General features: G+C 50.3%; 1 protein-coding gene across 2 annotated transcripts in view; it reads right to left on the bottom strand.

Moving 5' to 3' along the window:
- The window catches only part of gfra2b (GDNF family receptor alpha 2b), a 41305-nt gene extending 37866 nt beyond the window's left edge, over positions 1-3439 (bottom strand). Inside the window, exon 1 of one of the 2 annotated variants that reach the window (XM_029168154.3) lies at positions 2811-3439. In XM_029168154.3, the coding sequence (XP_029023987.1) occupies positions 2811-2850 (40 nt within the window). In that variant the 5' untranslated portion in view covers positions 2851-3439. Of the gene's footprint in view, positions 1-866; positions 943-2810 lie in introns of those variants that run through there. The other variant, XM_029168155.3, reaches the window with a different exon arrangement.
- Positions 3440-13128: the final 9689 nt, after the last annotated feature.

Genomic DNA, 13128 nt, shown 5'->3' with positions numbered 1-13128 from the left:
GGCTCCACTGACACACAAACAGGCTCCACAGACACAAACAGGCTTCACAGACACAAACAGGCTTCACAGACACACGAACAGGCCTCATTAACACAAACGGGCTCCACAGACACACAAACAGGCTCCTCTAACACACAAACAGGCCTCATTAACACAAACAGGCTTCACTAACACATAAACCAGCTCCAAAGACACACAAACAGGCTCCACTAACACACAAACAGGCTCCACAGACGCTGCAGCTGCGGCATCACACAGTAGAGGCTCCACTAACACAATCAGGACAATCACGTGTTCAGGCTCAGTTTTATGAAGTAAGTTTAAGTGACCATGTGTTACCATGGAAACGCATGCTCCTACTCAGGTGAGTTTCCACTAATACTAATAATGACTAATAATGTCACTTCCTGCTTCTTCAGCTTCCAACATCCTGTTGTGGCCGTGTTCAGAACCAGGCTGAACAGCTGCCACCTCAGTGACTTCACCTCCACTCATCTGCTCTGGTTCTGGGCACGAGCTGGATCAGAACCAAGACTCCCCCGACAGCTGTGACAACTCCTTCTTTGCTGTAACATTCCTATGCTGAAGTCTTGTGAACAGACGTTAGAGCTAATTCTGCTCATGAGCATCAGACAGGTTTCAGTACCATGGACAGAACCACGGTCTCAGTACCACACTGAGCTTCTGATGCAGGTGTTACTGTACCTTAAACCCGCTGAGACACTGTACACAGCTACAGCTGTGATTTGACTTAGTCCAGTAAAGGTAACGGCTACATCAAACCAGTGTGTGTGTGTGTGTGTGTGTGTGTGTGTGTGTGTGTGTGTGTGTGTGTCTGTGTGTGTGTGGCTGCGGAAGCCACTTACCCAACACAAACACCAAAGTGAGGACATTAATTAGGATCATGTCGGTCCGAGCGTTTCCCTTCGTCTTCTCTCTGACTCGTGCTGGCAGCAGGTAAAACCAGCTGCAGCCTCAGGTCAGGGTTGCTTCCAGGCAGCGCAGCAGTTTCCGCTTCCGCTGTGACAGTAATGTGCAGCTGGAACCCAATTAGCACACGAGCTGATAAAAACACCAGCAGAACCGGACCTGCTCACGTGCCTGCTGGCAGATAGAGCCCAGAACTGGATGGAGGCTGAGCTATGAAGGATGTGTAGGCATGTGATTTAGGTTTAGAGCAGAAGTAGAGGCTACAACAAACAGGCTCCACAGACACACAAACAGGCTCCACTAACACAAACAGGCTCCACAGACACACAAACAGGCTCCACTAACACACAAACAGGCTCCACTAACACACAAACAGGCTCCACAGACACACAAACAGGCTCCACTAACACAAACAGGCTCCACTAACACACAAACAGGCTCCACAGACACACAAACAGGCTCCACTAACACAAACAGGCTCCTCTAACACACAAACAGGCTCCACTAACACACAAACAGGCTCCACTAACACACAAACAGGCTCCACTAACACACAAACAGGCTCCACTGACACAAACAGGCTCCTCTAACACACAAACAGGCTCCACTAACACACAAACAGGCTCCACTGACACACAAACAGGCTCCTCTAACACACAAACAGGCTCCTCTAACACACAAACAGGCTCCACTAACACACAAACAGGCTTCACTAACACACAAACAGGCTCCACTGACACAAACAGGCTCCACTAACACAAACAGGCTCCACTAACACACAAACAGGCTCCACTAACACACAAACAGGCTCCACTAACACACAAACAGGCTCCACTGACACAAACAGGCTCCTCTAACACACAAACAGGCTCCACTGACACACAAACAGGCTCCTCTAACACACAAACAGGCTCCTCTAACACACAAACAGGCTCCACTAACACAAACAGGCTCCGCTGACACACAAACAGGCTCCGCTGACACACAAACAGGCTCCGCTGACACACAAACAGGCTCCACTGACACACAAACAGGCTCCACAGACACAAACAGGCTTCACAGACACAAACAGGCTTCACAGACACACGAACAGGCCTCATTAACACAAACGGGCTCCACAGACACACAAACAGGCTCCTCTAACACACAAACAGGCCTCATTAACACAAACAGGCTTCACTAACACATAAACCAGCTCCAAAGACACACAAACAGGCTCCACTAACACACAAACAGGCTCCACAGACGCTGCAGCTGCGGCATCACACAGTAGAGGCTCCACTAACACAATCAGGACAATCACGTGTTCAGGCTCAGTTTTATGAAGTAAGTTTAAGTGACCATGTGTTACCATGGAAACGCATGCTCCTACTCAGGTGAGTTTCCACTAATACTAATAATGACTAATAATGTCACTTCCTGCTTCTTCAGCTTCCAACATCCTGTTGTGGCCGTGTTCAGAACCAGGCTGAACAGCTGCCACCTCAGTGACTTCACCTCCACTCATCTGCTCTGGTTCTGGGCACGAGCTGGATCAGAACCAAGACTCCCCCGACAGCTGTGACAACTCCTTCTTTGCTGTAACATTCCTATGCTGAAGTCTTGTGAACAGACGTTAGAGCTAATTCTGCTCATGAGCATCAGACAGGTTTCAGTACCATGGACAGAACCACGGTCTCAGTACCACACTGAGCTTCTGATGCAGGTGTTACTGTACCTTAAACCCGCTGAGACACTGTACACAGCTACAGCTGTGATTTGACTTAGTCCAGTAAAGGTAACGGCTACATCAAACCAGTGTGTGTGTGTGTGTGTGTGTGTGTGTGTGTGTGTGTGTGTGTGTGTGTGTCTGTGTGTGTGTGGCTGCGGAAGCCACTTACCCAACACAAACACCAAAGTGAGGACATTAATTAGGATCATGTCGGTCCGGCAGTAATCCCACAGCTTGTGAACACAGGCTCGTCTCCCCTCGGTCCGGTTCGCTGCAGCCCGGTTCCGCTCTGGCTCTCTCGTGTCTTCACTCACGCTCTCGCTCTCTCTGTGCGCTGAGAACCGGTACAAGTGACGCCGACATGCTGGAGCGAGCGAACAGCCCTGGACACGGTCCTAGCGGGGAGCCGGACTCAGAGCAGTGACGAGTTCGGAGAGTCCGGTCCGCATGTTCTGGCAGAGGATCAGTTAACGCAGCAACACGCGCTCCCCGGGTCGTTCGGTAAACATCCCGTCACCCGCCTTGCTCCAACTTTCCCCGGTGGTCGGCGTGTGGACGTGCCGTAGTTTGGACTCAGAACCGGAGGCTCACATTAGAATGTCTAACGGGAGCAGCGTGGGCTGAACGAACCGGGCCAGTCGGTGCGTAATGACACGCTCGTAATTATCCAGTCCAGCTGCCTCGCGCGTCCGCTCGTGTCTCCTTCAGCAGAAGCTCGGTGTGTGCAGAAAACCTAGAACCCCCGCTCAACACACGCAGACACACGAACACGCGCAGAAGCGCAACCACGGCGCGTGTCAGCCCCCCCCCCCCCCCTCTCTCTCTCTCTCTCTTTCGCTGTTACCCACCTACCACCGGGTGTCCAACAAGCGTCACGCACGCGCTTGAGCGGACGCGCGGATTCTGACCCCGGGGTGATGCGGCGCTCGCGACATCAAAGCAACTATTTTCTGAATTACGTCATAACAGCTAAAAGGACGCACGTTTCTGGATGATTGACAGGACTACAGCTCTTCCCACTCTTCGTGGGGTGAGTCCACCTAGAACTCTGGAGTTACAGATAGTGGAGGAGGTTCTGGTTCTGGTTGTGGAGAGGGAGCAGTGGTGGAAGTGTCCCTGCAGCTTATTCACCTTCAGATCAATCAGCTCATAGATTAATCAATCGCTTTGATATTTGGCCTTGAACAAACCAGGAAACAGAGAAAAGGCAGGAACTGGGAGACAGAACACAGAAGACAGATTTGCTCGTTGCCTAACCTTAGTCGAATCAAAGCTTTTGTTCCTCTGCTCCAGATAAAAGCATCTGTCACTTGATTTAAAACAGGGATGTGGTGTTTCCACATCTGTCTTCACCTTATTGGATTCTTTTCATTTGTCAACATCACATCAGACCTTTTTTTGGACGACACAAACAGTCACATCAGATGGTTCCTGGACCCAAACCTGGTTCCTGTGACGTGTGAGCATCACATTTAAAAAAACGCACAGACAAACAGAGCAGCTGACCCCACGAGGAGGAAGGAGCAGGTTCTGCAGCTTCACGGGTCTGGACTTGTTCCGTCTGAAAGCCGGATCAGAAGGGCAGCGTTTGGCCCGGTTATAACGTGAAGGATTTACTCGGACCAGAACCATTTTAGCTCAGACGGGGGTGAATCCCTCAGTGTCCCACTGATGCTGCTGCTCAGCTCTTTGATCCAGCTGCCTGCTTCTGGCCTCACTCACTTCTTATCTGAACAGAACCACAATAAACTGTTTGCTGAGACGAGAAGCCCGGCCCAGATGACCGTCTGCTGCAAACCATGGTTTGGGCAGACAGTGCTCTCTGATTACAGTCGTCTCTGCGTCTCCTCCTTTATTTCTTTTACCTTGGCTTCTCAGCGCTAATTCAATTACAATAAGCACTAGAAAAGGCAATTATAATTAACACTGATTAATGAGGGGAGTCAGAGGAGACGTGATTGGGCCCATTAGGACGGAACAATTAGGGCTCTGTGGAACGAAGGAGGAGGAATCAGAGCGAGCGTCTACATCCAGCTGCTCAGAGAAGCAGGAGTCCGATCCATCATCAGAGTTCTGGTACCAGAAGGACCCGACTCCTCCTGTCTCTGGGTTTTACCTGGTCGGCCCAGGTGCTGTGGCTCCTGTGGGGCCCGGCTCTGCTCTTGTTACTGATCCGGACACATTCCGGGCTCCAGTGTGAGTGAAGTTCTGGTACACAACCGTTGCCTGCGACTACCAATCACAGCGGACGTTCAGACCTGGTGCAGGTGATGGACTGACCCGGCTCGTCTCCATAGCAACCAGCATGGAAACCAGCACGGCAGCTCTTCCAGGGGCTGCGTGAGCCCTGAACCAGGACGTTCAACCACAAATGTCCCACATGAAGAAGAGCCGTGAGGTCAGGGTTCGACTGTGACCATCAGCATCGTCAGAGAAACGAGGTCGTTACTGAACCTTTTCACAGAATCCACACATTTTATTACATACGTTAACAATCAAATTTGAGATTTTTTGGGCGTTTTTGATGATTTTGTTTCTCAAAAATATTTTTGCTCATAACACTAATGAATTCAGAAATATAATACAGGATCGAGTCTGACACAAACAAACAAACAAAAAAACAAACAAAAAAGCTTTGTTTGTTTACTGATCACGTCTTCTGATCAGCTTTTCATTCTGTGACTGTGCTTCACCCTCCAATTAACCAACAGCAGCTTCACCTCTGCCTGCACAGACTCAGTGACAGAACAGGTCCGAATCGAGCCGCGGCCATAATTACACCTGCAGACAATAATGACTGTAATGATTTGGGTGAATTTGCCATCAGCGACATTCAGACAAATACAATACGACGGAATCGCGATTGAACCACCTGCACTATCGGCAAACTGTGATTACTCTGTGCAGCGTGACCTGAGGTCGGGTTGGTTCAGGTGTGAGCTCACGAGATGCAGATGACCATCGATCCCACCGAGCCAGTCAGAACCACACGGTGCCGTTAGGGTCCAGTGGCTCAGGCTCAGGGATCTGTCAAACGGGTCAAATGCAGAGGACGCTCCTGAACTCATCTTATCGTGCTTCGTCCTGTGCTGTGGGTCCTGACAGCAGCTCTGCTCACTCTGGGTGGTGGTTATGGAACCGGTCCAGCTTTTAAATGTGCTTGTGATGCTACGACGGCTCTATAATTAGAGCTGACAGAGGGGCGGCACATCCTGGCAGCAGATAAAGCCCATGGCTTTTATCTGTGGATGCGGCCTGTTTGCTGGACCAGCCCTGATCTCACCGTGGCTTCGCTCAAACTGCATCTCACGCTGTCAGAGATCAAACGTTCCTGTTCTAATGACCAACGACAAATAGTGGACACACGCGACGTCACACCTAAACGCCAGCTTCCTTTTTAGGATCAGCCGCCGTTCTACTGTGTGAAGTTCTCTGACTGTTCAGTGATCCGTCGGTTCCGTGGGGCTCAGAGGTTCTGTCTTTAGACTAATGAAGCCTGTAGCTCTAACGCTGCTCATTTAGATGGTGATGGTTTGTGTGTTTTAACTGTTCCAGGATCAGTAACGCTTGGTGGCAGCTTTATGAAATGATGATGAAGCAGTGCAGAGACGCAGATCCAGGAGCAGGCGGATCCGAGGGCGCCTCTGATCTCTAGCCGCCACCTGTTGGTAACGAGCTGACTGACACTCGCTGGCGAGGAGTTGAAAGGGCCGAACCACGAGAGGAGGGCAGAGCCGGCGCTGATCCGACTGGACTGAATCAAAGGGAGCTTCTCGGGGTGAGGAGGAAAAGGAGCATGAGTGAAAACAGGAATTTCAGTGGACGCTGATGAAGCTGAAGACCCGTTTCCTGCTCAACGTGTGGACTCACCTACGCTGCAGCACAGCAGCAAACTGTTGCTTTGTTTTAGGCTCAAACGGAAAAATGAATTATACAAAAGCAATTAAAAATATTTCCTTTCATCAGGATGCAGCCGTGTGTTTGCAGGCAGATATTTATGCAGGCGAGAGAAAGGAGGCGACTGCTGGAGAGCAATTACTGAGCATCTGTGCTTCTACATATTGACAGTGAGGCAGAGCAGCTGCAGGCGAACAGCCTCATTGATCCTGTTGACTCCGGAGCTGCAGCCGCACTCACTGCAGCTTCAACCAGCTGAGTCGACACCAGAACCAGGCTGCAGGAGGCCGCAGCCACCAGGAACATCAGAGGGTGACTGGGTCAGAACCACGCTGGCCCAGGTGATACGCACGGATCGAACCAAGGTGTCATCATCAGACCAGGTCTCTGATGCTCACGTGTCCATGGTTGGTGCTGTTGGTGCTGGAGGGGTCAGCATGGACCCTGAACACCTACAGTACCAGAAGCACCATTAACTTCTTCAGCAGTCTGTGTTCCAGGAACCTGTCTGTTGAATTGGACCACACGGGTTCAGACCCTGTTTCTGGTTCCTTGGACACTTTTGGCTGGAGTCTAGGAACATCATTTGTGGAATGGTTCTGACCCAGTCACTTAGTCAGCACCGTGCTGGTCCTGATTTAAGGTTCAAGGGGTCTCAGACCTGCATCGCATCTTCTCTTCTCTTGTCTCCCTGCAGACACAACCCTCTGGTTTTCACAGTTTAATCTCACCAGACTTTAATCTATGCCAGGGTGCTTGTGGGTCAGTGTTGTGCAGTGAGTCTGAGCTGTGAACCTATAAGAAGCAGAGCGCAGCTCCCACCACGTCACAGGCCACACATGATGCCAGCCCCACGGATCGGCAGACAGCATCACAGGCAACGGAGGAAGCTGAAGGGAGGCAGCGAGTGCTCTAATGGCCTCACAGCAGGAGGCCTCACAGCCTCCTGAGAACTCATCACAGCCCAGCACTGCTTTCACCCCCCCTCCCCCCGAGCTCCAGGACCTGGTCCCAGCAGCCCGCTGCTACATGTGATCAGCTCCTTTAGTCAGAGACCACAGTTCACCATCCCTGGCTCCACCCCCTCAGCTCACTTCCTGGTTCCACACTGGCTCCTCCCACGGGATAAAAGCCCCATTCAACCCATTCAACTGCAGAGTCACAGGCTGGTGCTTGACCAGTAGTGACCAGGTCTGTCATCGTGCTCATGAGATGAGACGCGGATGGAACCAGGGTCCAGAGCGGGTCCAGGTCCTCGCATCTGTTGCTCCCTGGAGAACACAGGAAGTTCTGCTTGTTTAACCAGCAGCTCGTTCTAATGCCCCTCAGCATCTCTCTGGATCGGAACACTGAGCCTCGGGTTCTGCAGGGAGCTTTAACATGAAAGACATCACGTCTCACTTTGCATTTCTTCTGTCAGTCGGCGTCTGTTCTAAGCTGCTGTTCTGCTGCTGAAGATGTTTGGACCTGCCAACATGGCTGTGGTACCAGATGTGAAGACACTAAAGGAAGCTGTAGGCTTCTAATAACCAACACACATGATCACTGGCAGCTGGACAGGAGGGAACCGACCCAGTGACTGTGAAACCCTGCTGCCTTCTAACCTCCTGTACTGGATCAGCTGCAGGCTCTGACAAGCTGGTCCTCTATTGGGAAATGATGCAGTTGAGCAGAACGTAACACCTCAATGTATGCTTTTGATCAAAGGCACAGAACGACGAAGTGCAGAACCTGCAGCTTCTCTGGCCCACGGAGACATTTTGGATGTACTGGGTCCAGTGTGTGAAGGAGCTGGAGGCGACGGATGCCGGGACAGAGCTGTGCTTGTTCTCGGGTCGCTCCCTCTCCCTCTGCGGCTCAACGGCCCCTGTGTAATTTGTTTGCCTCTGTGAATGTCAGTCTCTGTCTGCTGTTGTGTCTGATCACTCTGGCATCTTTAAAAGCTCCGCCTGACAAGTAAATAGCTGACAAATTGCCTCAGAAGAGATTTGTTTTGGCTTTTGTTTTGATTTCTGCACAAATTACATTCCTTTTAGGAAATGGCAGGAAGATAGCAGCGGTGGAGTGCGCGTCGTGTGAGGCCGCCCTCATTTAAACTGCGGCGTCTGTGTCTTTGCTGTAATGTCACCAATTTCCTTCAGGGCGATAAGACGCACACGTCGGCCTCAGGGTCAAACTGTGGCTGGAAACTCTGGCCTTCAGTCTCAGACGTGCTCAGTTTCTCCCGCTGCATCCAGAGTCACCTGCTTCCATCTCCATCCTCACGTCGGAGCCACTGTGACCTGGGAGGAGGAGGCGGAAGGAGAAGCAGGGGACGAGGAGGCCAGAGGCACAGCCAGAGACGCTGCTGAGGAAGCTCTGGATGAAAGAACCAGAGACCAGAGCCCGTCACGTTCTCCCTGTTCCTGTGGAGAACAGGCTCAGCTGATCAGCGGATCCTCCTCCAGCCTGCTCTCACTAACTACACATCTGTCTCAAGCAGCAACATCTTCTGCTGCTTTAGTGGTTGACTCCACTTTCAGGCCCAGGTGAAGATGATGATGAAGACGAGGGCAGAACTGACAAACTTAAACCTTCTCTCTCATCAAGTGGAAACTAAAGCTTGGCACTCCTTAGCGAGTGTTTCCTCCATGAATCAGCTGATCGCTATCGACAATGAGCCGGATGAAGGTGTGAAGCAGATTAGGTTTTTCTCCTCCCAACAGAATGTGTGTGATATTAATTCCCAGCTGTCATCTGCGTCAGCGCTGGAAACAATCAGCGGATTTATCAGGCGTTTCACGAGCGGAATGAATGGCAGTAATCACAGCTGTCGTCCTGCTGGAGCAGCTCCATTAAAGCTCTGACAGCTCCAGCTGAGGCTCCGCTTCTTCAGTGCTGGAGATCACACTTCATCCTCTGAAGACCTTCATGACAAGAACTTCGCCAACAAACAGCAACAAACGTTTGCTTGTTTACTGTCACTGGACCAGAAGGTCTCACGCAGCATGGCTGTTGTTCTGCCTGTGAATATGCTTTATATCTTATGAGGGATGATCCGTTTCCTAGCAACAGCTTTAAAAGCTGGGAAGCGCTGGTTTAAAGTTGAAGAACAAAGACGTTCAGGCTGTCGGTTTACCTGAATCCCTGCGAGGCCTGAAAGCGCTGCTCAGCAAACATTTGCTTTGCCTGTGAGCACTGCCGCTCCCGGGATCCAAACCAGCAGCTGGATGAAGAGGAGGAAGGACGTGTGATCAGACTGGGGTCGCTGCTCTGACCTGTCGTCACAAAAAACTTTAACTTGATTTTTTACTAAAACGTTTACTTGATTTTACTTGATTTACTGGATTACGGTTTTATTTGTTCCTATGCTGCTGCCGTCCCTTCTTTTTACTGGTCTTCATGGCTCCTGGCTGCTGTAGACCCAAGGTTGACTCATGCAGAATGGCCCTGGCCAATTTGGCGCCCTCCACTGACCCAACGGACCACCCCCCGACTGAAAGAACTGGAAATACTGGGCCTCCTTTATTCTCCTCTTCCTCCTCGTCTTCTTCTTCTTCCTCATCCTCCTCATCCTCCTTGTTCTCGTCTTTCTCAAAGTCTTCTTCATCCTCATCCTCCTCATCCTCCTGGTCCTCAAACCTAGACAGTTCTGGTACTGTGGTGCTAATAGACTTGGTTTCTGTGCTTTTGAGTGTCCTTTTCTCATCGTCCATCCTCTCATCCTCCTGCTGTGCTCGACCATCTCATGTCGTCTCCTGCTGAGCTCCACAGCCTTTCATCTTTTTCAGTGACCTTTAAAGCTTGCCTGTGGTTCTGGCTGTGGTTTGGATTTTGGGTCCTAGGTAGAAGAGAAGCGTTGTTGGCTGGATCCTCTGTTCCAGTACTTGTTTCACTTCCTCTCTGTGCATCCTGACGATGTGACTGACTGAGCCTGGGGTTGCGTCTAATTAACCTGAGGTCACAGTGATTGGATTCACTTTGTCTTTAAGGAATTCACTGATCATCAGAAAAGAGAAAACTGTTGGATGAGATCGACGGAGTTCACAGGCAATCAGGTCAGAGGGTCTGGACGGTTCCGCCCACTACCAGCGTTTCCTAAACCAAAGCTTGGTTGTAGGACTGTGTGAACAACCATGTGGAAGGGCCTGGTCAGAGCCGGTGGTCTGACAGAATACGGGTCGGTTCTGGTTCTGTTCTAACCTAAATAACCAGCATCCACCTCAGATAGTTCTATACGAGGCGTCTGATCTGTTGATTCCAGTCTGTAGCTCTGATGTCTTAAACCAAGGCCTAAAACACCTCGGAACCTTCGGCATTGTCACTTGGTTCTAAACCAGGTGTGACGTGTTTGCTCCAGGGACCGGAGGGATTTGGAGGCTTGACAAGGATTCAAGGCTGCGCTGGGAAACAGGAGCTGAAGCCTTTGTTCTGTGGTTTCCTGGTTTAATTAACATGACTTCACCCAAGGAAACGTCTTTATCAGAGATGTTCAGTCTCATTGACTAAGCCTCCTTTCCATCATCTGGACCTATCCGCATATATTGGACCAGAACCGGCCTCGTTTCTTGAACCTCCTAGTGAGTGACGGTCCCAGATGAACGTCATCTACCTCCTGTAGACCCAGTCAGAACCGGGCTGGGGCTGATCAGAACCTACCTCTGGTTCTGATCAGCTGGTTTCAGGGGGGCCTTTGCTTGTCCTTGTTTGTGGCTGTGGCTCTGTTTCTACCTGCTTCTCTCTGCCAAATGTCAGCAGCAGCTTCACAGAGAGAGATGATTGCTTGTGTTATCAGTGTTGAAACAGACAAATCAATCCGGTGCTGACACGCAGACAATTAGCCGCTTTATTAGGCCGTGTGTGGACGCGTTCACGTGGAGGAGAGTCAAGTGGCCGCAAATAAACCTGTGTCTGATGTGGATGCACACACACGCACGCACACATGATCACACACATACGCACGAACGCACGCACACACACGCAGGCACACATGATCACCCACACACATGCACGCACACACACACACACACACACACACACACACGCACGCACGCACGCACGCACGCACGCACGCACACACACACACACACACACCCCAACGCACAAACTCAACCTGTTCACACACAGCAATGTGTGTGTGTGTGTGTGTGTGCGTGTGTGCGTGTGTGCGTGTGTGTGTGTGTGTGTGGAGGGTGCAACCAGCTGCTGAAACCAAACAAATCAGTTAAGCAAACAATAGGCACAAAGTAATTAAGTAGAGATGTACCTTAGGTTTACACATTCATAACTAAACAACTGCTGTACTGTGGTTTACCTGTGAAAATAATACTAATACCTATAATAGTGTTACATACAAACATATTCATATATCATATACATACACACATGCATGAACATCCTCCATCACATCTCAAGTAAATTGGCTTTCATACGCGTCATGACTGACACGGCAGTGATTAATTTAACTGTAGTGGCTTGAATTTTCACTGAGCAATCACCTGCCTACGAGCAAGGCAGCAGGGTTGAGGCTGACCAGGCAGTCGGCCGCTCTATCTCACCTTCTGAGGTCACAAGATTTTTCTCCACAATCAGGAAAATCTGCATTTAATCAGGGAAATTATAGTTTGACTCAGAAAACGAAGGAGAGTCTGTCCCTGAATTAAACCTACTAACAGACTTCCTCAACAGCTTGAAGCATTTTAATAAGTGTGAAGACAACCAGAAAATATTTTATTATTGATATTTATCCAGCTCCTTTTAGCTGCTTCAGCCTTTAGGCCAAACGTTATTATGTATTTTTACAGGTTCAGTAAGAACCAGATGCAAAAAGAAGGTGACACTCCAGACCTCCGAGATGAGTCAACCGTCCTTCACAATGACCCAGTCTCGCTGAAATCCACAAACTGGCGGCAGACTGGGATCAGAGCTCTGCCTCTGGTCTCACTTCATTCCCAAGGAACAACGCTCAGCTGTGTTCAGGCCTCTCTCTGACCAGGCCTTGGTGAGGTTAGTGGCCTCGTTTTGACCTTTGACCTCTAGGTGGATGCAGCATAAGCTCGTTGTGCTGGCGGTTGAGACGGCGCTTCCTGTTGCTCCAGCTGAGCTCGTTTCAGGTAAACATCTCTCACCAACGGTTTCCTAACATCATAATCTCAGACTTTCCACACTTTGCAGACAAATGGCACAGGCACCAACACACGTTCACACACACAAAAAGATCAAACCCCAGTTTGAAATGACTCCAATGAGATGTGGTGAGATTAAGGGGGTTAAAGGTCACGGCCCAGCGGTTCCCAGGGTAACGGCGCTCGCAGCGTCTCCAGCTTCATTCACACATCAGGCTGTTTCAGGTTCAACAGGAGCAGCAGATGAGATGATGTCATCCACATTTACCCAGAATCCATCTTTACTAACTGGAAGTTCCTCAATGTCCGGCCACTGATTTCACATCAGTCTCGTCTGAAGATCACGAGCCTCCAGACGAGCCCTCAGCTACAAGCAGCGCGTTGATGTGGGTGGATCTGTGCTTCTGTGTCGCAACTTGGTTTAAAAGCGCTCTAATCAAACATTGAAGCTTGTTTCACCCAGAGGAGCCGAGCTCAGCTTCTCTT

This window comes from Betta splendens, chromosome 12, assembly GCF_900634795.4.
Source record: "Betta splendens chromosome 12, fBetSpl5.4, whole genome shotgun sequence".
Classification (NCBI taxonomy): Eukaryota; Metazoa; Chordata; class Actinopteri; order Anabantiformes; family Osphronemidae; genus Betta; species Betta splendens.
The sequence above is the reverse complement of the archived record's forward strand: the minus strand, read 5'-3'. Positions and strand labels throughout refer to the sequence as shown.